Source organism: Melopsittacus undulatus, chromosome 10 (assembly GCF_012275295.1).
Source record: "Melopsittacus undulatus isolate bMelUnd1 chromosome 10, bMelUnd1.mat.Z, whole genome shotgun sequence".
NCBI lineage: Eukaryota > Metazoa > Chordata > Aves > Psittaciformes > Psittaculidae > Melopsittacus > Melopsittacus undulatus.
Window position 1 is genome coordinate 5214025 of NC_047536.1, and position 24782 is coordinate 5238806.

The 24782-nt window shown below is 53.1% G+C and overlaps 3 protein-coding genes across 5 annotated transcripts in view; all 3 read right to left on the reverse strand.

The window, feature by feature from the left end:
• LOC115945986 (uncharacterized) overlaps positions 1 to 6143 on the reverse strand; it is a 12566-nt gene extending 6423 nt beyond the window's left edge. The window contains 9 exon segments of the mRNA XM_034066650.1: positions 482 to 488; positions 2276 to 2405; positions 2408 to 2621; positions 2623 to 2670; positions 2672 to 2724; positions 2727 to 2810; positions 2813 to 3128; positions 3130 to 5072; positions 6128 to 6143. Coding sequence (XP_033922541.1) covers positions 482 to 488; positions 2276 to 2405; positions 2408 to 2621; positions 2623 to 2670; positions 2672 to 2724; positions 2727 to 2810; positions 2813 to 3128; positions 3130 to 5072; positions 6128 to 6143 — 2811 coding nt within the window.
• LOC101878504 (protocadherin gamma-C5) overlaps positions 1 to 24782 on the reverse strand; it is an 88519-nt gene that overhangs the window by 52572 nt on the left and 11165 nt on the right. The window contains exon 1 of one of the 3 annotated variants that reach the window (XM_034066652.1): positions 13440 to 16044. The exons of 1 other annotated variant lie outside the window; for it this stretch is intronic. In XM_034066652.1, the coding sequence (XP_033922543.1) occupies positions 13440 to 15884 (2445 nt within the window). In that variant the 5' untranslated portion in view covers positions 15885 to 16044. Of the gene's footprint in view, positions 1 to 6827; positions 9333 to 13439; positions 16045 to 24782 lie in introns of those variants that run through there. One more of the 3 variants, XM_034066651.1, reaches the window with a different exon arrangement.
• On the reverse strand, positions 16015 to 24567 carry LOC117436736 (protocadherin gamma-A5-like). The gene is made up of 2 exons (XM_034066933.1): positions 21915 to 24567; positions 16015 to 16242 (listed from the first exon to the last, which is right to left on the reverse strand). The coding sequence occupies exons 1-2, from the start codon at positions 24357 to 24359 to the stop codon at positions 16015 to 16017; spliced, it is 2673 nt and encodes an 890-aa protein (XP_033922824.1). The 5' UTR covers positions 24360 to 24567.

Genomic DNA, 24782 nt, shown 5'->3' on the forward strand with positions numbered 1-24782 from the left:
TTCTCACTATCTCTAAGTAACAAAAAAAAAGCATATTTTCCAGTACATTTTAAGGAAATACGTCTATGTGTAAAGTCCCTTCCACCTGTAACATGAACAGGCACGTAAGAGACAGGCAGTCTAAATAAAACAGATCTAATATTCCACACACTATTCAGAGACAATACCCACCTTCAGATTTTTCACGAGTACTGGAAGAAAGTGAGCACATCAGAAACAAAAGGATCATTAACACTACTCCTGATCGTTACTTTTATCATAGATACTAATTCTGGTATTCAGTTTGGGAATGAATAATCACTGGCTCCTCCAAAGTCCCCTCTTATGCATTTATCATATGTACCTAATTAAGCTGTCAGATAAAATCACAACAACCTGCCAACAAGCAATAGGGACCTTCCAGGGTTCCCTGTACAGCTGAATAACACTGGCTTTGGCCAAGATTCTTCGGGAAGATAAAATGTATTGATTGGTATCATACCTGGGAACTGAACAGGAAAAGGAGCAGCCCATGTCTCCTGTGCCCTTCAACAACCATCAGCCTTTCTAGCCCATACATCTATCCACATGCAGGTTATTATACAAATGCTCTCTCATCAGGACTCTCACTGCCTTTCAGACAAGGAACCCGCATGAATCACGAGTGGCACAGGCCCGGCACCAGCAAAAGCATGTGACAACCCGATTTTCATGGTTCTAAGCCAGCTTCTTGCCCTCCTTGCTGTGCTTCACGTTCTTTAGTTGCACCACGCTATATCCTGGTTTGATCTATGACCTATATGTAGGCTAGAAGCCGATAATAAAGAAGTTTGTCCTTGATGTTTCAGAGAAACAGAACTATATCAAATCTTTGTCTTGGCAGATGAACACCTTCATAGGATGGATGGAAAGTGTTCCCCAGGCTGATTAATTGAAGAGCTCTCTGCTATCAACCAAAAATAAACACCCCAGGTTTAGAACTGAGGACAAAACAAGTCAGGAATAAGTAATGGAAAAAGCAAAGGCACCATAGCTCAACATCTCTGATTCGTTATCTGTATAAGGTACATAAGAAGACTTGGTAAGCTGGTTAGTTGAAGACTCAGTCATGAGTACCAGTTCAAGGTACACTACCATGCCATGGGCAAAATTTGAGAATGTGACTCTGCAACTCGTCATGCAAAATTTACAAAACCATGCCGAATAACTACCATTTCACAGGAAAAAAAGCTGTATCAGACATGATAGTGTATAAAATGAGTAACTTCCAAGCATATACTTCAAAACCACAGCGCAAATCCTTCAGACTATCCTCCATCCCCTACCATCTCACCAATATTTATACTGACGAAATATTAGCATTTATTTCACTTGAGGAGGTGACACTGCAAACATCTGAAAGTTGGTCAAGGCTGGGAAAGCTTCTTCCCACCAACAAGGAATATCTAATGCCCAACTAATGTTTCAAGGAGCAGTTCTTAAACATCATAGCCGTGAGTCATGTTGGCGCTTCCATTCCTACCGCTTGCTGACATGTTCTTATGAGTATTGTCATCCCCTCTTTGAAAAAATACAGGAAAATGGGGCTTGGTGGAAGTGACTGAGCACTGTTGGCTCCTCCAAGGGTACTTGTCATAAGCACATTAGGTAACTGCCAATTAGGAGCACCACAAAGACCTCTAACGCATGCGAGGAAACTTCCAAACCTCCCTATAGAGCTGGAATGGCATGTCTTCCAGCAGACATTATTTGGGAAGATAAAAAAAAGTCACTTTATCGTATACTGCAGATGGGCACTGGAAAGGAGCAAACCATGTCTCCTGTGTACTTCAAACAGCCACTCATGCACATGTGCCACGACCCTGAAGTTCACAACTCCCATATTATTCATTGCATTTTCTTTAGGTATTTACATTAAGATGAAGACAGGCCACTTCACAGCAGAAATGTCAAAGTTCCATAGAAAACTAGACACGGACCACCAGAAGAGACTGGGGCACTTAACAGCATGGAACACAGAAAAGACTGGGCAAAAAACCGAAGCCTTGATCCAAGGAAAGTCCTGCCGGAAGCTGCTCGGTCCTCCCGCCTCACCACACGCTGGCAACCTGAGCAAAAAACCCATCTTCTCCTAACGAGAGCACCAGACAGCCTCACCCAGAACAAGGTTCAGACAAGACTTGCCTTCCTCGTGCACACAGATCTCCACTCAGAAGACGGAACCCGGTTCAGAAAGGACAGATAATCAGCAAAGTGAAGAAAGGGGCGTGGAGAAAGCCTCATGAGAGGAACTCACCATGGGAGCGGTGGGTCCGTGCAGGGGGAAGCTGAAGAGTCATCCCCGAGAAGCGGCGCGGGCTTGTCGGGAGGCGGACGGGCAGGGAGGGTATCACAGCAGCTCCCCGCTGACAAGCGGAGATGGCTCTGCGCGAGTCGGCAGTGAGAGACACCTCGTGCGAGTAGGACTGCAGGAAGGCGCGGACACCGTCGATACCCACGAAGTGAGAGGCCGGGACACCGCGCAAGGCGGCGCTGCCCGACGCCGCCAGCAGACGAGAGCGGCGCCAGTGCCGCAGGCGCAGCGCCAGCAGCAGCAGCAGGAAGGCGAAGAAGAGGCAGGACACGGCCGCCACGGCCAGCACCCAGCCAGCGCGTGAGGCTGGCGGCCGGCTCGGCCGGCGCCGCCGCCGCGCTGCCCGCTCCGAGAGGCAGCTTCGGCCACGCTCTCGGCCAGCACCACCGTCAGGTGGCCGTGGCCGACAGCGCCGGCCGCCCGTGGTCCTTCACCACCACCACCAGGCTCTGGCGCGCCGCGTCGCGGGCCAGCGTAAGCGCGCCGTGCGCACCTCGCCGCTGTGCAAGCCCCACGCGGAACAGACCGGCTCCGTCGCCTTGGCCAGCTCGTACGACAGCCACGCGTTCTGCCCCGCGTCCGCGTCCACCGCCACCACCTTGGCCACCAGCGCCCCGGGCTCCGCCGACCGCGGCGCCAGCTCCACGCCAGACCAGCCCGAGACCGCTGCCGAAGGCGCCGCCGCTGGCGGGTACAGCACCTGCGGCGCGTTGTCGTTCTCGTCCACGATCTCCAGCAGCACTGACACGTTGCTGCTCAGCGCCGGCGCTCCGCCGTCCTCCGCCCACACCCACAGACCGCACCTCGCGCACCTCCTCGTAGTCGAACGAGCGCAGCGCGTACAGCGCGCCCGTCTCCGCCTGCACCGACACGTAGGACGAGAGCGGAGAGCCTCGCACCCGCCCCTCCGACAGCCGGTACCGCACGCGCGCGTTCTGTCCCCAGTCCGCGTCGGACGCCCGCACCGTCAGCACCAGCGCTCCCGCCGCGTTGTTCTCGGCCAGCCGGGCTCTGTAGAGCGGCTCTGCGAACACGGGTGCGTTGTCGTTCACGTCCAGCACCCGCAGTGCCAGCACCACGCTGCTCTGCAGCGCCGGAGACCCACCGTCCACTGCCCGCACGGTCAGGTTGTACTCCGACACCTTCTCGCGATCCAGCTCTCCCGCTGTCACGACGCTGTAGTAGCTGCCCTGCGAGCTCCGCAGCCGGAACGGGACACCCTCGTCCAGCGAGCACCGTACCTGGCCGTTCACCCCCGAGTCCCTGTCCTGCACGTGCAGCAGGGCCACCACTGTCCCCGGCTGCACGTCCTCCGAGATCTCTGTCAATGACGACCGCACCGAAATCTCGGGAGAGTTATCGTTGACGTCTGTCACCGTGATCAGGATTTTCGTTGTGTCGAAAAGCTCTCCTCCGTCCCTTGCCTGCACCTGCAATTCGTACCAATCCCCTTCCTCGAAGTCCAGGGGTCGCGCCAACGTGAGTGCACCTTTCTCAGCGTCCAGCTCTAACATCTTCGATGCTTTCGCTGTGATTTTCTTCAAGGAATATTTTACCTGCCCGTTCAAACCCTCGTCGGCATCGGAGGCCGTGAGGGTAACGAGGACAGAGCCCACGGGCATGTCCTCGGCCACACGCACCGTGTACTCCTCCTGGCTGAACACGGGCGCGTTGTCGTTGGCGTCCAGAACGACCACGCGGATCCGCACTGTGCCTGTCCTCGCCGGCTCTCCGCCGTCGATCGCCCTCAGCACCAGCTCGTGAAATGTAGCCTCCTCCCGGTCTAGCGCCTTCGCCAGCACCAGCTCTGGGCGCTGGTCGCCACCCGGACCCGCCTGCACGGCCAGCGAGAAGTGCTCGTCGCCGCTCAGCTCGTAGCGCTGCAGGGAATTCGGACCCGAGTCCGGGTCGTGAGCCTCAGGCAGGAGAAACCTCGTCCCCAGAGCTGTTGACTCGCTCATTCTCTCCTCCAGCTCCATATCACCGAAGTTGGGTGCGTTGTCGTTAATGTCCGTGACTTCCACTTCGACTCCGTAAACCTGCATTTCTCCGTCTAATATCATTTCACACCGCACCATGCATTGCCGCACACTCTCGCACAGCTGTTCCCTGTCTATCCTCTCCGCCGTCACCAAATGGCCCGTTTTCCCGTGCAGGGCGAAATACTGCGTCCTACCTTCCGAGACGACACGAAATCCGCGGTCGCGCAGAGCCGGCAAGCCCAGCCCCAGATCCTTGGCAACGTCGCCCACGAACGAGCCCTTAGGCAGCTCCTCGGGAACCGAGTAGCGCAGCTGCCCCCACGCCGCGTCCCACAGCAGGAGGGTCCACAGCAGGACTCTCTCCTGTCGGTTCCAGCGCCTCTCCGCCGAGCCCATCTCCGCCGCAGACAGCTCCCCGCCGCCGACAACTCTCCGCCGCCGAACCCCCCCGGTCCAGCTCCTTCTTCTCTTCCGTCTGCTGCACTGGCTCCCGGTCCTGGTCTCCGCTGCCGTTTCCTGCCGCCGGACCCTCACCCTCGCCGCAGCACGGCTCTGCACTGCGGGGACGCTTACAGACCGGCGGGCCGCCGAGAGAACCAGAGAAGGAGCGAGCGAGCCGGGCCTCATCGGGCGGGGCTGCCGGCAGCTCTCCTTCTTTCCTCTCGCTCCTCTTCGGTCAACAGCGGCGCCCGCAGCTTCGTCTTGGCACTGCAGGCATGGAGCGCTTCTGAGCACTGCCCGACCGGTCTTGCCCACGGCTAGCAGAGCCGGCACAGATAACAGCCATCGGGTGCCAGCTCTTCCGTGATCTTCGCTGCGATCTCGGCCAGGAGTAAGGCAAATTCCTCCCTTGCGTCTGGAGTTTCCACCTCCTGGAACAACTGAATGGCGGTGATGGCAGTATATTGAAAGTAAAATACTTGTTATTTGAACGTGTAGCATATTCTTTCTCTTAACCTGTAAGTCCTAACGCTTCATTTCCGATAAGAAATTTTTAGGCGTCATTTTCCAGTGACTAATACAAGGAGAGCAACAGAAAACAGGCTCGGGGGTCCAAACCGCAATAACACCTCACCTTCTCGAGAACCATTGTTTTCAATTCATTAACACATGCACCGAGGGCTTTGGTATAAATACTTCAGTCCCTATGGAAAAGATTAAGGTCTTGAACGGCAATTTCTCCTTTTAATAACCCACATTAAATTGTCGGATTTATAGCTTTACATATTCACGTTTATCAAGTAATTCGATAGCTTGAAAGATAAGGACGCGTAGTTTTCTCAGAAATCACGGTGCAAAGGATTTCAATGTGTTAATCAACTATTCAGCTGATCCTTGACTGTCCGTGTCGGTAGGACACCTCTTCAACAAGATACCACGGGAAGCAGAAGGCAATTACAGCTGCACACCCTAAACTACACGGACCATTTGTAAACCTACAAATGGGCTTTATTCGAATACTTAATTGCTGCCATTTTGCATTCTCGGGATGGGTAGTGACCTTTCCAGGTACAATAGGTAGACAAAACTAACAATGTTAAAAGTGTTTGAGAGACCCAAGTCCTCGATTTAGTCAAAATAAACCCGTCATACTCGTGCAACAATTTCTGCAACGGCCTTCACTTAAACGATGGGAGGGCACATTACAGAGGTGGGGAAATAATCTGCTACTTCTCAATTTTTAGATCCACACACATAGTACCTTAGAGAGTCCAACACAACATAGTAACCAAGGGGATTATTTTTAGGTTTAAAACAGCACCAACTCCATCTCTTTGGGAAAAAGCAATCAGGAAGGAAAAATATACAGTACCGAGCGTCCACCCCATTTTTGACATCACAAAGAATTAGCAGATCTCATTCTGTTCAGGATTCGCCTTCACCATTGCTGACTCATAACATTACACAACAACACAAGGTTTGTAATAAAAACTTATCACTTGAACCTGAATTTCCGACTTCTGATGAGCCAGAAAGTGCTGTCACTAGCTGCCTGCTCTGAATGGGAGTTAAACTTTCTTTCATTCCTTCATGTACACACAGAGACCAGCACTTCCGACTCCCTCGACCGGGGAAGCACAGGAGGAAAAGCACGGAGCTTCAGAAAGACCCAGGGATCTTCTGCAGTACATAAAGGGTTCTTGATATACAGAACTAATGTATACCACTTCTTACGGAATTATATTATAGAAAAAATATCTTAACGGAAACTCAACGTCTGCTGAACCAACAGGGGTAATAACTAACTGCAATGAACGGAGAATTAAGAAAGTCTTGCTTTCTGAATGTCCAGCGTAAAAAACAGTTGCCGCTGGTGACGAATCAAGGACTGACTTTCGCAGTTCTTACTGCAAAAAAAAAAAAACGTCACTGGACAAGATAATGCAATCTGTTCCTGGAAACAGAGGCCAGCACGACCCCCAGCCCCAGCAGACCAACGAACAGCCACAGCAAACGCGAAACACTGGTTCGGAAAGGCTCCCAAATATGGAATTAAATCAGGGCTTACAGACCTGGTGTCCGTTGGGCTCCGCGGGCGGCTTTCCACCGTCGTCAGTACTGGTCAGGCTCTGCTCTCTGCAGGGCTCCCCAGAGAGAAGCTCCTCCACGGGCACCGGCAGGGATGGCCAAGCGGCCTCGGCCACGACTCGTCCCGGCGCCACGCACAGGTTGTAGGAGTAGGGCAAGGTGCCCTCGCAGAAGTCGGCCGGGAAGGCGGCGTCGGCACCGGAGAAGCGCTGCGCACCCAGGCAGTGCAGCACAGCGGGAGGTCCGGCACGGCGGCCCCTTGCCAGCACGGCCAGCGCCACGCTTAGCAGGAAGAGAGCGGACAGGAGAGCCAGCGCCAGCACGAGGGAGAACTGCAGCTCCGCCGCCGAATCGGCGCCCGCCGCCCGCTCGCTCAGCTCCGGCAGCGCCTCCTGCAAGCTCTCGGCCAGCACCACGTGCAGTGTCGCCGTGGCCGACAGCGCCGGCTGCCCGTGGTCCTTCACCACGGCCACGAGCCTCTGCTTCGCCGCGTCCCTCTCCGACACGGCCCGCGCCGTGCGCACCTCGCCGCTGTGCAGCCCCACGCGAAACAGCGCCGGCTCTGAAGCCTGCACCAGCTCGTACGACAGCCAGGCGTTGCGCCCCGCATCTGCGTCCACCGCCACCACCTTGGCCACCAGGTACCCGGCCTCGGCCGACCGCGGCACCATCTCGAACGGGGTTGCTACTGAGGCAGCAGCCTCGCCTGTTCCCGAGCCCGCCACCGCCGGCCACAGCACCCGCGGTGCGTTGTCGTTGCGGTCCAACACGAAGACGCGCACCGTCGCCGTCGAACTCCGCGCAGGTTCCCCGCTGTCCTGCGCCCGCACCACCACCGTGAACTCGCGGCACTGCTCGTAGTCCAAGGAGCGCTGCGCGTACACTGCGCCGCTCTGCGCCTCCACCGACACGTACGGCGCCGCGCCCGCGCTGCCGCCCTCCAACGAGTACCTCACGCGCCCGTTGCTGCCTGCGTCCGCGTCTCGCGCGCTCACGCGCAGCACCAGCGCCCCCGCCGCGTTGTTCTCCGCCACGTAGGCGCTGTAGGCGGCCTCCTCGAACACCGGCGCGTTGTCGTTCACGTCCGACACCTCCAGCACCAGCACCGTGCTGCTCGAGAGCGCCGGGCTGCCCCGGTCCCTCGCCACCACCGTCACCCGGTGCTCAGATGCCTGTTCCCGGTCCAGCGCGCCCGCCGTCACCACTTTGTACGAACCTCCTGACGACTCCACTAGTGACAGCGGCGCCTCGACCGACAGTTCGCACCGTACCTGACCGTTCTCTCCAGAGTCCGGGTCTTTCACGTTCAGCACGGCCACCACCGTTCCGGCCGGAGCATCCTCGGGTACTTGGCTCGATACCGACAGCACCGTGATTTCCGGCGCGTTGTCGTTCACGTCCAGCACCTCCACCTCCACCTCGCAGTGAGCCAACAAACCGCCCCCATCCCTCGCTTCCACTAGCAGAGTGTACTCACGTGTATCCTCAAAGTCCAGTGCCTCCTGCAGCGTGATCTTCCCGCTCTCCGCATCCACCATGAACTTTTGAAGCACCCTGAGCGGCATTTTATAGAATCCGTAGGTGATGCGGGCGTTGCTGCCGGCGTCGGCGTCGGAGGCGGAGACGTTCAGCACCGTCGATCCCGGCAGTGCATCCTCCCGCAAGCTCACCCGATAACGGTCCTGCGCGAACACGGGGGCGTTGTCGTTGGCATCGGTGACGTTGATGCAGAGCTGGGCGGTGCCGCTCCGGGGAGGGTCCCCACCGTCCACCGCCGTCAGCACCAGTCTCAGGCTCTGCTCTCGCTCTCGGTCCAGTGCCCGGCGCAGCACCAGCTCCGCGAACTTGCGTCCGTCCTTACTTTCCTTCACTTCCACCGCGAAGTATCCGTTGGCTTCCAGCTCGTAGCCCTTCAGGGAGTTACTGCCCACGTCTGCGTCTTCCGCCATGACCAAGGGAAAACGGGCGCCAGGGGAAGTAAATTCGTTGATCTCCAGTTCGAAACTGTCTTGTGGAAACCGCGGCGCGTTGTCGTTCACGTCCTGGATGGCCACGTCGACGTGGTAAACGTTGAGCGGGTTATGCACCAGCGCCTCGAAGCTGACGGAGCAGGACGCTGACTTGCCACACATCTCCTCCCGGTCCAGCCTCTCGCTCACGTACAGGTTCCCGTTCTCCCCGCTCACGGTAAAGTATTGCTTCTCGGCGCTCAGCCGCAGCTTGCGTGCCGGCAGCTCTTCTGGGCTCAGCCCCAGATCCCGAGCCAGCGGCCCCACCAACGAACCTCTGGCCAGCTCCTCGGGAATGGTGTAGCGGAGCCGCTCCGTTGCCGCCCGGGAGCACCAGCACAGCAGCAAAGCGGGCAGCAGCACTCGCCCGGCTGCTGGCGGCCGGCTCTGCCTCTGCCTGCCCGCCATTGTCGGCAGCGCTCGCCACCCTCTTCCCTCCTGACGCTGCCTTCCCTCGATTCCTGCTCCTCTCTGCATGGAGAGCAAGGGCTGCTAGAAGGCAGGGAGCTAGGCACTGGCTATGATGCCGCTGAGCCCAGCGCAGCCTCTCGCCTCTCCTACCCTTGCCGCTTCCGCTCCGGCAGTCTCCGTGCGAACGAGTAGCCTGTGTAGGTAGGACGCTGCAGCTGCTGCGGCCGCGGCTCTAGCGCCGCTCCGCGTCGGCCAACAGCGGCACCCGGAGGCCCCACGACGCCACCGCATGCTATTGATGTCCGCGCTCCCGGGGACCAGAGGATCAACGGGTGCGCCCGTAACTACGGCTGCAACGGCAGCCATCCACCGGAAAAAAAGTATTTCTGTTTCTGCAGGAGGCTTTCAAAGTAGTATTACACTGTGTCAGGATGCATTTCTTTTTAGTCTGAATTGTTCAGGTTTGATTCTGATATAGATTAAGAATTTACACTGATGGATAAATAAGGCCTAAAGATAGTGGACCTAAACTCAGACCATCTAACAATCCATTTGTCAAACCCATATGTCTCTAATTGAGCAGCCAGCATGTTATGGGGGACACCCAGCAGGCTTTCTATTACTTGAAACTTGGGCTACTTTGGAATTCCCCTCTGCACTAACATGAGACACATTACTAAACGAATCTATGCTGATAATTACAACTGAATATGTACACCGAAGAAATCAAGACGAGAAAACCAAAATCATAAATCACATAAAGCAAGGAAGCACTAGGAAAATCAGTCACCAGCCCTTGTCAATGGTTTAAAAGCTGTGTGGCATGCTATTCTAAAAATCTGGTTTAGATCCCATTCTACACAACTGTAGAAAAGAGAGATGAGGAACGGTAAGGAAGAGGGAACTGTCACCCAGCATGGAAGACAAACTGAGTAATGCCTGCACAAAGAGAATAAGGAAATCTAGCTCAGAGAAAAATGAGTCATCCCCCTATTGCCGCTATTTCTGCAGTTGGCCTTCACCAAAAGGCATGATGGCACGAGGCTGATGGGATGAGCATTCATTAGGGTGGAACAATCTGTTACTTCTTCATTCATTGAACACATGCACATTTCCTTATCGAGTGCAACACCAAAACAGCATTAACCAACCAACTAACTTCTGTTCATCAGTCACCAAGGTAAGAGTCCATTGTTTCACAAAAAAAAATTATCATGAAGAAAAAAATCTCAAGCATCTAGCATCGATCACATTTTTCTGATGCCTTCATGTAGAACTGCAAACCCACAAATCAGACAAGCAAGGGAAGGAAGCATTAGAAGAGAAAATGTCAGAGAAGCTTACCTGGAAGTCTTCTTGCTCCTCAGAGCAGGCATTGAAATTCATCCCTGGGAGCACTGGAAGTCATTCCTATCTCAAAGCTACCTTGTGGGCCTAAAGTCTTCCTCTGCACTGCACAGTAGTGTGTTCAGTTTAATAGTCACCAGCTCTCAGCAGTTGTTTTCTACTCTGTGGCCTGATCATCTCTCAAAAAAATATGAAGCATTAAGAGCAAATGCCTTACCATGGTCCTCTTTTTCCAGCTCAGTATTCAACAGTACAAATGTTTCTCTTCTAGTTCTGCTTAATTCTCCCCACACCTACAATTCTGTTTTAAATGGTTGTATCGAGTATTTGCTGCAAAACAACCCGCACTGTGTCAAATGCAAAAGTACAATCCAAAATGGGGAAGTACCACGACTTTTGAAGAAACAATGGCCTGAAGAGTAGTGTAAATACAAAGGTGGAGTAATTCTACACTGTAATGTTACAAGGAGACACAACTTGGATAAAGAAGGTTTCCCACAAGATTTATAAGGTGTTATACCCTTGCATCAGCTTTCTACATGCTGATTTATGATGCAAATGCTCTCTTACCATTCTCTTTTAGAAAAGGGAAACCAGAATCACATAAAAAAATTTTGGAACAGGCCTTGGCACCAGGCGGGAAATCAAAACTTTTCCCAAGCAAATCTATGTTGACACATCTATTTTCTTGATTCCAAGCCAGGCTCTCACCTTCCTTGCTCCACATTTATAGCCATCAGTTGTAACAAAGCAAATGTCCAGCATTTTGGCCATATGTCAGCCACAGGTGAAGGAGCATGTCATTCTGTGACATCTCAGGGAAACAGATACATCAAAGTCTTTTTCTTGGCAGCTGAACACATTCAGGTTGTGGATGGAAACTATTGCCCCAGTCCAACAAGTGTAAGAGATCTTTTAATGTTTTAATAGTTAGCAGGGACAATGAGGCCCAACTTTAAACCCAGACAACAAACAAGGCAAAAATGGGGAACCTGCAGAATTGAAAGCTTCACAGCTTAACATTTCAGAGTATGTCATTGGTAGTAGATAGGCAAAATGGAGACCTAATTGGTAAAACCCCCCAAGAGCTCACATCACATTCCCTCTAGTCGATTTCTTTTGAGAGTAAAAAAAAGGTAAAGCCGTGAATCACAAATGTGGGCCTCATCAAACAACCAGGACAATTTGAACCTTTACACCATCTTTACATCTTATAGACATTCCAGATTATATCGCAACAAACCTTTACACCTGCCCTGTCTGTGCACAGACAGAATTTCTCATCGTGCCTAAAGTTACACAACAGGAAAGCTACATTTGCAGACAGACACCACAGAAAGGAAAGCTGCACATGCAGCTTCTCCTTAGTGAGAGCATGAATTGCAACACAGACACATGCAAAGAGATTTCTCTGCCCATCACACTATTTGGAAGCAATATAAAATATTATCAATTGCATAAGCGATATGCAGCTCTGATAAAAACCGATCATGGAATTATCAACTCAAAGATACTATAATCCTTCCTTTGCACACAGATAACCTGGAAGATACATAACTCTCAAAACTTAACATAAAATGTACATTTATGGTCACTGACTGATCAAGGAACAAAAAAGCAAACTGATGAACCCACAGCATGGACAGTTGAAGCCCAAGCAAGGTGATATCCCAAAACAGATACCTTCAGAACCATTTTCTGTAAACCAGTGATAAACACTGGGAAACAACATAACACTTATCATGTCTCCACCACTACGACCACGCACACAGTGGCATTGACTCTCCTCAAACCCTTCTCGGCTTGCATTGTTTTAATAGATTTTCATCAATTGCAGACTCCACTGTTTTGCATGAGTTGCAGCTGCACAGTGAGTGTCTCCTTACCACGGATAATATCTGACTTCTCACTATCTCCATGTGACGAGAAAGAGCATTTCTTCAAATAAGATAAAAATCCTAGGTGTATGAAAGACTCATTACAGGGGTAAACATGAAAAGCATGTACTGGACAGGACTGCAGCAGTAACAGATCGCGTCTCACATATGTATCTTTACCGCTCTAAACATGAAAGGGACATAAGGGGCATGCAGAAAGACAGAACTGATTTCTACATAGCGTGAGAGCAATAGCCCACGTTTCTATGAGGATAATGAGCAAGGAAAAGTAACACATTAGAAAACAATATGATCATAAAATTATAAAATATATAATGGTTTCTAGAGCAATTCAGGGTATGAATAACCAGTTGGCTTCTCCCAGAGCTCCTGCTAAGGCAATTAAAATGTAAGAACAACCTGCAAACACACTTGAAGAACCTTCTAGGATTTCCCCATACAAGTGGAATAACCTGTCTTTTACTAAAAGATCAATGAGAAGATGAAACTTACAATGGAGGATATTATGGTTGAGCACAGTTCCCACATCTTTACATCTCTAACAAGATAAAGACATATTATCTGCCCATGCCACTTCAGAAAAGAAACGTCAAGTTTTAAAAGAAAACCGGATGCAGACATACAGAGAAGACCAGGTCACATAATAGCGTGGAACACAATGAAGACGTGGCAAAACAAAAAAGTCCCAGCCCCAACATAAGTCCTGCTGGCAGCAACCTCGCTAATCCCGCCTCCAGTAGAAAACTGAGCAAACACACCAAGTTCCCCTCCCGGGAGAAAAAGACAACAGCACCCATAGCGGGGCAGAGAAAAACTTGGCCTTTCTGGTCCATACAGCTCCCAGCCATGAACACGGAACAGGTCGGAGAAAGGGCAGAGGCAACACAGGGAAGGAAGAGGCACAAGAGAAAGGCTCGTGTGAGAAACTCACCGGGGGACAGCCAGGGTCAGAGCGGGGGGAGGCCGAAGGGTCCTCCCCGAGCAGCGGCGAGGGTTCGTCGGGAGGTGGCCGGGCCGGGAGGGTGTCACAGCAGCTCCCCGCTGACAAGCGGAGATGGCTCTTGCGCGAGTCGGCGGTGAGAGACACCTCGTGCGAGTACGACTGCAGGAAGGCGCGGACACCGTCGATGCCCACGAAGTGAGAGGCCGGGACACCGCGCAAGGCGGCGCTGCCCGACGCCTCCAGCAGCTGAGAGCGGCGCCAGTGCCGCAGGCGCAGCGCCAGCAGCAGCAGCAGGAAGGCGAAGAAGAGGCAGGACACGGCCGCCACGGCCAGCACCAGCCAGCGCGTGAGGCTGGCGGCCGGCTCGGCCGGCGCCGCCGCCGCGCTGCCCAGCTCCGAGAGCAGCTCGGCCACGCTCTCGGCCAGCACCACCGTCAGCGTGGCCGTGGCCGACAGCGCCGGCCGCCCGTGGTCCTTCACCACCACCACCAGGCTCTGGCGCGCCGCGTCGCGGGCCAGCGGGAAGCGCGCCGTGCGCACCTCGCCGCTGTGCAGCCCCACGCGGAACAGCCCCGGCTCCGTCGCCTTGGCCAGCTCGTACGACAGCCACGCGTTCTGCCCCGCGTCCGCGTCCACCGCCACCACCTTGGCCACCAGCGCCCCGGGCTCCGCCGACCGCGGCGCCAGCTCCACGCCAGACCAGCCCGAGACCGCCGCAGACGGAGCCGCCGCCGCCGGCGGGTACAGCACCTGCGGCGCGTTGTCGTTCTCGTCCACGATCTCCAGCAGCACTGACACGTTGCTGCTCAGCGCCGGCGCTCCGCCGTCCTCCGCCCACACCCACAGCCGCACCTCGCGCACCTCCTCGTAGTCGAAAGAGCGCAGCGCGTACAGCGCGCCCGTCTCCGCCTGCACCGACACGTAGGACGAGAGCGGAGAGCCCCGCACCCGCCCCTCCGACAGCCGGTACCGCACGCGCGCGTTCTGTCCCCAGTCCGCGTCTGAAGCCCGCACCGTCAGCACCAGCGCTCCCGCCGCGTTGTTCTCGGCCAGCTGGGCTCTGTAGCGCGGCTCTGCGAACACGGGTGCGTTGTCGTTCACGTCCAGCACACGCAGTGCCAGCACCGTGCTGCTCTGCAGCGCCGGAGACCCACCGTCCACTGCCCACACGGTCACGTTGTACTCAGACACCTTCTCGCGGTCCAGCTCCCCCGCCGTCACCACGCGGTAGTAGTCCTTAAAGGTCTTCTCCAGCCGAAACGGGAGATTTTCCCCGATGCTGCACCGCACCTGGCCGTTCTGCCCCGAATCCCTGTCCTGCATGTGCAGCAGAGCCACTACCGTCCCCAGTGGCGCGTTCTCAGAGATCTCGTTCAGGGACGACGACATGGTCAATTCGGGTGCATTGTCGTTGACGTCTGTGACCGTTATCACGACATTAGCCGTGTCGAAAAGTCCCCCTCCATCGTGAGCCTGTATCTCCATTTCGTGTGAGGAGATTTCTTCGAAGTCCAAACCTTCCTTCAGAGAAATTGTTCCCCTTTCAGAGTCCAAATGAAAAAGTTCCGACGCCCGGTCTGAAATTTTATGGAAAATGTATTTCACGTGTCCGTTCAGACCCTCGTCGGCGTCGGTGGCCATGAGAGCGACGAGGACGGAGCCCACGGGCACGTCCTCGGGCACACGCACTGTGTACTCCTCCTGGCTGAACACGGGCGCGTTGTCATTGGCGTCAAGCACAGCCACGCGGATCCGAGCCGTGCCCGTCCGCGCCGGCTCTCCGCCGTCGATCGCCCTCAGCACCAGCTCGTGAAATGCAGCCTCCTCACGGTCCAGCGCCTTCGCCAGTACCAGCTCGGGACGCTGATCGCCCCCAGGACCCGCCTGCACGGCCAGTGAGAAGTGTTCGTCGCCGCTCAGCTCGTAGTGCTGCAGGGAATTCGGCCCCGAGTCCTGATCGTGAGCCCCGGCCAGGGGAAACCGCGTCCCTGAGACAGTCGATTCGCTCATTCTCAGCTCCATCTCTGTATCTCTGAAGGTGGGAGTGTTGTCGTTAATGTCCGTGATCTCCACTTCGATGCCGTAAACCTGCATTTCTCCCTCTACTATTACCTCACAGCGCAGCACGCATTTCGCCACCAGTCGGCACAGCTGCTCCCTGTCTATCCTCTCTGCTGTCACCAAAAAGCCCGTTTTCCCGTGCAGAGCGAAATACTGCGTCCTACCTCTTTCCAATAGGCGGACGCCGTTGTCGCGGATCGCGGGTATCTCCAGCCCCAGGTCCTTGGCCAGGTCGCCCACGAACGAGCCCTTGGGCAGCTCCTCGGGAACCGAGTACCGCAGCTGCCCCGCCGCCACTTCCCACGCTGCCACTAGAACACCCCACAGCAGGATTCTCTCCCGCCTGCCCCAGCGCCTCCTCGCCGCACCCATCTCCGCCACTTCACTGCCGGCTGTGCTGCGCCCTAGAGAGCTCTCCTCCGCCGATCGCTGTTGCGGCTTCTTTGATCCCCGGCTCCTGCCCTGTCTACCGGTCAGGATCGCCTCTGCCGACCGTTACCCCCTACCTCTCCGCCTCGCTGCAGCACGACTCCACACAGCGGGGACGCTTCGCAGTCTGCCCAGCCGCGGAGACAGCCAGCGAGAGAGAGAGCGATTGAGCCGGGCCGCAGCGGGCGCGGCTGCCGGCAGCGCTCCGGCTCTCCTCTCGCTCCTCCTCGGTCAACAGCGGCGCCCGCAGCCTCCTCCCGGCACTGCAGGCACCGAACGATGCTGAGCGCTGCCCGCTCGTCTTTGCCCAAAGCCAGCTCTCAGAGAGGTCACAGGCGATACGGAGCTGCCATCGAGTCCCAGCCAGAGTGATCTCCTGCTTCCTCTGCTCTCTATACAAGCTCTTCTGTGATCCGTATGTCAGGGATTTCCACCTCCCAGGAATAATTAATTGTCGAGGGTGATTTATGTAATGTGAAATTCTTCTCCCAGAAGGAACAATTGTTTTGTAAAGGCGATATAATGGAGATATAAATGTCTTTTCATATGATGTGTAGAGTATTATAAGCCTTAGCCATTTAGTCCACGGGCACTCTCTCTCACACCTTTTGCACAGCTTTTTTTAGTCTTTGAGCTACAAATTACTCTTCCCTCAGGCTTTCAGCAGATCAAAGCTGTATCGGACAAGAACGCCATCGACATTAATTTCATAAATCCCGAGCAATAGCACAAGGCAGTTATGAAGATAAAGATATTCGTTCCTCAAAGGCAGTAGTCCTCCAGGCTGGCCATACTCTCTGGACTTTGTTACTTTTCCTCTGCACATCGGGGCTGCTGTGGATCATCCTGCATTGTTCCCAGCACAACTTCGGAATTTTTCATTACAGCCCGAATAATACAGGTTGCACTTCCTCTTAGGACTTGGGTCTCCTTCGGAAGTCCAACATTGAAACATATTTAACCAAAATGTTCATATCCAGCAGTCATGCAGGGGCCAGTCCGTTGCTTTGGCTAAGATAGATCACGAAGTAAAAGTCTCAAACATCGAGTGTCAATTCCTTCTTCTGTACCCCGTTGTGTAGAGCTGGCAGACCTCATTCTATGCACTAAGGAACCACCTTCACTTTTACTAACTCATGAGATTCCAGGCAACACAACCTTTATAGAGAAAACTCAGCTGAATCTGAATGTGTGATGAACCAAGAAATGCCATCACTAACTAACTGCTCTGAGTGGAAAATGCAAAATTCAATATTTTTACATTGAGAACATCCTGCATAAGCAAAGCTCCTTCCGTCCAAGAGATCCACCACACCTGTGTCATTTTAGGCAGCATGTGTTGAATGTGGGGAACATCCACAAGGAGCTTACATGTGTGATGGCTAATGATGTGGAATGTACTCCCTCTCACAAATCAGCAGCACTACTTATCTGCAAATTGGCTAATGGTGCACTGAATCCCACTGTTTATGAAGATACTAAGTAGTCCAAGGATCCCTGCACAGACTCTTGAAAGACACCATACATCACTCAGATCATGTTTACATCTGCTCCCCCTAACGATAACAGAACACAAAGACTCCCTCACATCTGCCTCTGACACCTTTTGGAGCACGAAAAAGAGAAGTTAACACACAACTTACTGCTAAACAAAGCTATGCTGATAATTACAAGTAAACATACATAGACAACAAATAAAAGAAAAAAAAAACAACCCGAAACCCAACATCAATCGGACAAGCAATGCAATGAAGCATTAGAAGAGAAAGTATTGTCAGAGAAACTCACTGGGAAGTCTTCTTGATCTATACTGCAGACACTGAAATTCTTCCCTACAGCACCTGGAAGTCATTCCTATCTCGAGCTGCACCTATGCCCCAAAGTCTTCCTCTGGACCACATAGTAGCAGGGGTTATTTTAAGGAATAGTCATCAGATCTCAGCAACTGTTTTCTACACTGTAGCCTGCTCATCCCCAAAAATATGATGCTGTAAATGTAAAGGTCTTATCATGGGCTCATTCTTCAGAGAAAATACAACAGATTAGCTTCTTATTCATTCTCCTCACACCTACCACTCTGTCATAGGTGACTGAAGTGCATATTTGCTGTAAAACAACACAGAGTTTCAAATGCAAAAGCACTGTCCAGAAATGGGGAAAAGAACTCATAATCTTCCAGAAAACGAAAGCCTGAAAGAAAGTGTAACTACAGCTGTGAAGAAGCTCTACATCACACTGCCCAGGGAGATAGAGAGGGATAACAAAGAGGAATTATAAGCCATTCTACCCATATACCATGCATCTACATACTGAGTTACTGAACAAATGCTCTACTACCATTGCCTTTCAGGACAGGGAAACCAGGGTCACACACACACACACACAGATGGCATAGGCCTTAGCACCAGGATGGAAATCAAACCATTGCTCAGCCAAAACCAAGCTGACCCACTTATTTTCCAGGTTCAAAGCCAATCTCTCACCCTCCCTGCTCTGCATTCATAGTCCTTGTTTGCGCCACAGACAATATCCTGTATTTAGACAATAAGTCATCCACAGGTGAAAGAGTGTTTCATTCTGTGACATCTCAGGGAAACAAACATATATCAAAGCCTTTGCTTCTGCAGATGAAAATTCTCAAAAGTATGGTTGGAATCTATTATCCCAGTCCAACAAATGTAAGAGATCTTTTAATGTTTTAAGAGTTAGGGACAATAAGGCCCAGCTTTAAACCTGGACAACAAACAAGGCAAGAACTATGAACCTGCAGAACTGAAGGCATTGTAGCTTAATATCTCAGAGTATGTCAGCTGCAGTAGGTATACAAGAGGGGGATCTAGCTGGTACAAAAAACATGGGAGCTAATAGCACAGACAGTAGCCACATTCATTCAAGGCAATTTATCTGGATAATAAAAAAAAAAAAAAAGAGGTAAATGGATGGAACCATGACTGTGGGCCTCACCAAACAACCAGGACAAACTGAATCTTTATACCATCCTTCCACGTTTTAGATATTTTAAATTATATCACAGCAAACTTTTACACCAGACCTGTCTCTGGACAGACAGAATTGTTCACTGTGGCCAAATTTCATGCAACAGAAAAGCTACATTTGCATTCAGACACCAGAAAGAAAAGTTGTGCACACAACTACTTCTTACTGAGAACAAGGATCACACATGGACAAGTGCAAAGAGATTTCTCTGCTCATCACACTACTTGGAAACAATGTAAAATGTTCTCAAGTGCATGAATGATATGCAGTTCTAAAGACTCAGTCGTGGAAGTACCAGATCAAAGACACCATCATCCTACCTACAGCATATGGACAAATGGAAAGATAGATGATTCCCCCAACTTAGTATAAATTGTACATTTATGCTAAAAAAAAATGATCATGCTACAGAAAAGCAAACAGATGAACCTACCAGAGCTTGGACAGTCAAATTCTGAGATGTGCAATATCCAAAAATAAGATAGCTTCAGACTAATTTTTTGTAGGCCAGCACTAAACCCTCAGAATTGATAATGCATCTAGTATGTCTCCAGCAGTACCTCCTCAAACAGAGCACCCCAAGACCCTCCTCAAGCCATTCACATATTGCATCATTTGTCCTTGATCTCAGACTACATAAAGGAAAAGTTGTACAGACAACTCCTTACCATAGACACTATTTGACTTCAAAGCATGTCTATGTGACAAGCAGGAGCGTTACTTCCAAAGACATTTTAAGGAAATATGTTTGTGAAAGTCTTTCACTTACAGCTGTAAACATGCAAGGGACATACAGGACAGATAAACAAATAGATCTGACGTTCCACACACTAAGACAGAAAACTGCTCACATTCAGATTATTTGAATGAGTACGGGAAGAAGTTAAAATGTGAAAAAAACAACACTTTTCTTGATAATGGCACTTAGAGTAGGTACAAAAATCAGGTTGTTCACAGGAAAAGAATAATCAGATGGCTCCTTCCAAATAATTTGTAATATGTACATAATTAAGCTGTCAGTTAAAAGCATCACAACAACCTGCAAACACACAAGAAAAACCTTCTAGGGCTCCCCATACATCCTGAATAACATGTCTTCGGCCAAGCTTCTTTGGGAAGATGAAACACTGCCCAGTAATACAGCCGGGCACTGAACAGGGAAAACAACCCATGTCTCTTGTACCATTCATCAGCCCCTCAGCCATTCTACCCATGAATCATTATTCCATAATATGCAACAATGCCGAGTTACTATGCAAGTGCTTTCTTATCAGAAGATTGCCACTTTCAGGACAAGGAACCAGTGTTTAAACAAAGGTTTAAACTGACAGGTTTCAACAAAGTCATCCATAAATTCACGTAGTCGCTCTCTCACTCACCCCCTTTTTGCCCTCCCCCTGCTCCTGGAGGGATGGGGAGGAGAATCAAAAGAATGCAACTCCCATGGCTTGAGAGAAGAACAGTTTAGCAACTAAGGTATAACACAAATCACTACTGCTACCACCAATAATGATAATGATAAAGGAAATAAGAAGGGAAGAGAATACAACACCTCACCACCCGCCAAACAATAACTCACCCCACCCTGCCTGACTGGTCACCTACCAATGCCTTGTGCAACCCCACAATCCCCCAGCCCTTCTGGGTAACTCTCAGTTACATCCTGGGCATGATGTGCTGTGGTATGTAATATTGCTTTGGCTAGTTTGCATCAGGTGTCCTGTCTGCTTCATCCCAGCTTCCCTCCTCCCTGGCAGAGCATGAGGCTCAGAAAGTCCTTGACCAGACCAAACATTTGAGCAGTAACTAAAAACATCGGTGCTTTCAGTATCATTCCCAGGCCAAAACTCAAAAACACAGCACTGCACCAGCTACCAAGAAGGAGAAAAAATTATTGCTACTGCTGAACCCAGCACAACCAGCATCACAGCATGAGTAGCACAGGCCTTGGCATCAGGTAAAAAGCATGCTGACCTGCCTGTGCTCCTGGTTCCAAGCCAGCCTCTCATCCTCCTTGTTCTGCACTAACAGCACTTAGTAGTACCACCAACTATATCCTATTTTTAGCATATGTAGGCTAGAAGCTGGCAATGTGAATGAGTTTCATTCCTTGGTGTTTTAGAGAAACAGGACAACAGGAGATAAAACAAGGCAAGATAAGAAAAGAAGAATGTGAAGGCACCTTAGCTTTGCAGTATGTCATCTGTTGTAGGTTCATAACACGACTGACTAGCTGGTTGGTTCGAGACTCAGTTATGAGTAACAACAATCATGCTGTATGACACCATCGTGCACATGGGCAATTCGACAGATACATGACTACAACTCCTCATGCAATGTTTACATCTACACCCAATAACCACCATTCACAGGACAAGAGGCATCAGACATGACAGTACTAAAACCAAGTGTCTTCCTGGCACATACATAAAAGAATAAGCCCTAAATTTAAAAAGTAATGACAAAAATACCCTCCCATCCCCTGTATTCCTGCCAATTTCGAGACTCTTTAAACATCATTAGTTACTTCATGCGAGCAAGAGCCACTGAAAACACCTTAAAGTTTGCTCAAGGTCAAGAGTCAAGCACAGGGAAAGCTTCAACCAACCAACAAGGACAAACAGATCGCAAAACAACGTTCCACATGGCAGTTCTTAGACACAGTATCCAGAGACATGGTGTGACTTCCATGACTAATGCTGGGAAGCAAACACATTAGGGGATTATCATCCTTTCTCAGGATGCACAAAAAAGAAGATTGATGGAAGTGGCAGAACTCATCCACAGCTGCCATGAGATATCTCTCCAGTGCTTCACCAGCCTCCCTGTGTTCTTTCATGTGTTTACATAGCTATACTAAGATGAAGACACACTGTTACCACACAACACTGTCAGGATTGGTCGCCCCCTCTACCGTCGTAATCATGAGCAACCACTATAAAAGGGGGACAGAGAAAGGCCCCGAGAGGAACTCACCGTGGAAGCAGCGAGGTCAGCCCGACTGGTGACCGCAGAGTCATCCAAGAGCAACTGAGCGGGTTCACCGGGTGGCGGCGGGGCAGGGAGGGTGTCGCAGCAGCTCCCCGCTGACAAGCGGAGATGGCTCTTGCGCGAGTCGGCGGTGAGAGACACCTCGTGCGAGTACGACTGCAGGAAGGCGCGGACACCGTCGATGCCCACGAAGTGAGAGGCCGGGACACCGCGCAAGGCGGCGCTGCCCGACGCCGCCAGCAGCTGAGAGCGGCGCCAGTGCCGCAGGCGCAGCGCCAGCAGCAGCAGCAGGAAGGCGAAGAAGAGGCAGGACACGGCCGCCACGGCCAGCACCAGCCAGCGCGTGAGGCTGGCGGCCGGCTCGGCCGGCGCCGCCGCCGCGCTGCCCAGCTCCGAGAGCAGCTCGGCCACGCTCTCGGCCAGCACCACCGTCAGCGTGGCCGTGGCCGACAGCGCCGGCCGCCCGTGGTCCTTCACCACCACCACCAGGCTCTGGCGCGCCGCGTCGCGGGCCAGCGGGAAGCGCGCCGTGCGCACCTCGCCGCTGTGCAGCCCCACGCGGAACAGCCCCGGCTCCGTCGCCTTGGCCAGCTCGTACGACAGCCACGCGTTCTGCCCCGCGTCCGCGTCCACCGCCACCACCTTGGCCACCAGCGCCCCGGGCTCCGCCGACCGCGGCGCCAGCTCCACGCCAGACCAGCCCGAGACCGCCGCAGACGGAGCCGCCGCCGCCGGCGGGTACAGCACCTGCGGCGCGTTGTCGTTCTCGTCCACGATCTCAAGCAGCACTGACACGTTGCTGCTCAGCGCCGGCGCTCCGCCGTCCTCCGCCCACACCCACAGCCGCACCTCGCGCACCTCCTCGTAGTCGAACGAGCGCAGCGCGTACAGCGCGCCCGTCTCCGCCTGCACCGACACGTAGGACGAGAGCGGAGAGCCCCGCACTCGCCCCTCCGACAGCCGGTACCGCACGCGAGCGTTCTGTCCCCAGTCCGCGTCTGAAGCCCGCACCGTCAGCACCAGCGCGCCCGCCGCGTTGTTCTCGGCCAGCCGGGCTCTGTAGCGCGGCTCTGCGAACACGGGTGAGTTGTCGTTCACGTCCAGCACCCGCAGTGCCAGCACCGTGCTGCTCTGCAGCGCCGGAGACCCACCGTCCACTGCCCACACGGTCACGTTGTACTCCGACACCTTCTCGCGGTCCAGCTCTCCTGCCGTCACCACGCGGTAGTAGTCCTTAAAGGTCTTCTCCAGCCGAAACGGGAGGCTCTCGGCAATGCTGCACCGCACCTGGCCGTTCGCTCCCGAGTCATGGTCCTGCACGTTCAGCAGTGCTACCACCGTCCCCGGCTGTGCATCCTCTAAGATCTCACTCAGAGCAGACCGCACCGAAATCTCGGGGACATTGTCATTGATGTCTGTTACGGTAATAATGACAAGTGCCGTGTCGAAAAGTTCCCCACCATCATGTGCCTGAGCTTGAAGTTCGTAGGAGTATCCTTCCTCGAAGTCCAGGCTCCACACTAAAGTGAGCGCTCCCGTCTCAGAATCCAGCTGGAAAATCTGGGATGCTGTGTCCTTCGTTTTCTTCAATGAATATTTCACGTGTCCGTTCAGGCCCTCGTCAGCGTCGACGGCAGTAAGGTTGATGAGAACAGAGCCCACGGGCACGTCCTCAGCCACACGCACTGTGTACTCCTCCTGGCTGAACACGGGCGCGTTGTCGTTGGCGTCAAGCACAGCCACGCGGATTCGAGCCGTGCCCGTCCGCGCAGGCTCTCCGCCATCGCTCGCCCTCAGCACCAGCTCGTAAAACGCCGCCTCCTCCCTGTCCAGCACCTTCGCCAATACCAGCTCGGGACGCTGATCCCCGCCGGGGCCCGCCTGCACGGCTAGTGAGAAGTGCTCGTCACCGCTCAGCTCGTAGTGCTGCAGGGAATTCGGCCCCGAGTCCTGATCGTGAGCCTCGGCGAGGGGAAACCGCGACCCTAGGGTTGTCATCTCGTTCATTCTAATTTCCATTTCTTTCTCCTGGAAACTGGGTGCGTTGTCGTTAATGTCCGTGATCTCCACTTCGATGTCGTAAACCTGCATTTCCCCATCTACAACTGCCTCACAGCGCAGCACACATTTCTCCACCAGTCGGCACAGCTGCTCCCTGTCTATCTTCTCTGCTGTCACCAAATGACCCGTCTTCCCGTGCAGGGCGAAATACTGTGTCTTACCTTCGGAGACGACTCGGACGCCGCGGTCGCGGAGCGCCGGCAGCTTCAGCCCCAGGTCCTTGGCTACATCGCCCACGAACGAGCCCTTGGGCAGCTCCTCGGCAATCGAGTAGCGCAGCTGCCCCCACGCCTCGTTCCACGTCGTCAGCAGAAAGACCCACAGCAGAGCTCGCTCCCACCATCCCCAGCGCCTCCCCGCTGCTGTCATCACCGCAACACACAGCTCCCCTTCGCGGCACCGCTGTTCTGTCTCCTTTTCTTTCTTCGGCTGCTGCACTGTCTGCCAGGATCGCTTCTGTTAGCAGCTACCACCGGCCCCTTTGGCTTGTTGCAGCACGGCTCCGCACCGCGGGGACGCTCGCAGATTGACCGGCAGCAGAGACATACAGTAAAGGAGCTAGTGAGCGAGTCGGGCCGTAGCGGGCGGGGCTGCCGCCAGCTCTCCGGCCTTCCTCTTGCTCGTCCTCGGTCAACAGCGGCGCTCGCAGCCTCCTCTCGGCACTGCAGGCACTGAACGCGGCCGAGCGCTGCCAGCCCGGCTCCTGTTGAGCTTTTCCATGAATCATAGGCCTTTTATTTCCGTCGCCTGTCGTTCCAAAAACATAGTCTCCAATGCTACCTTTTTTATCCT

Bases quoted from the DNA above. Each gene is read 5' to 3' on its own strand.
- LOC117436736 (XM_034066933.1), bottom strand. From the start codon at position 24,359: ATGACAGCAGCGGGGAGGCGCTGGGGATGGTGGGAGCGAGCTCTGCTG. The intron at 16,243-21,914 runs GTGAGTTCCTCT...CTTTGGGCAAAG, and splicing joins CTGACCTCGCTGCTTCCACG to ACGAGCGGGCAGCGCTCAGC.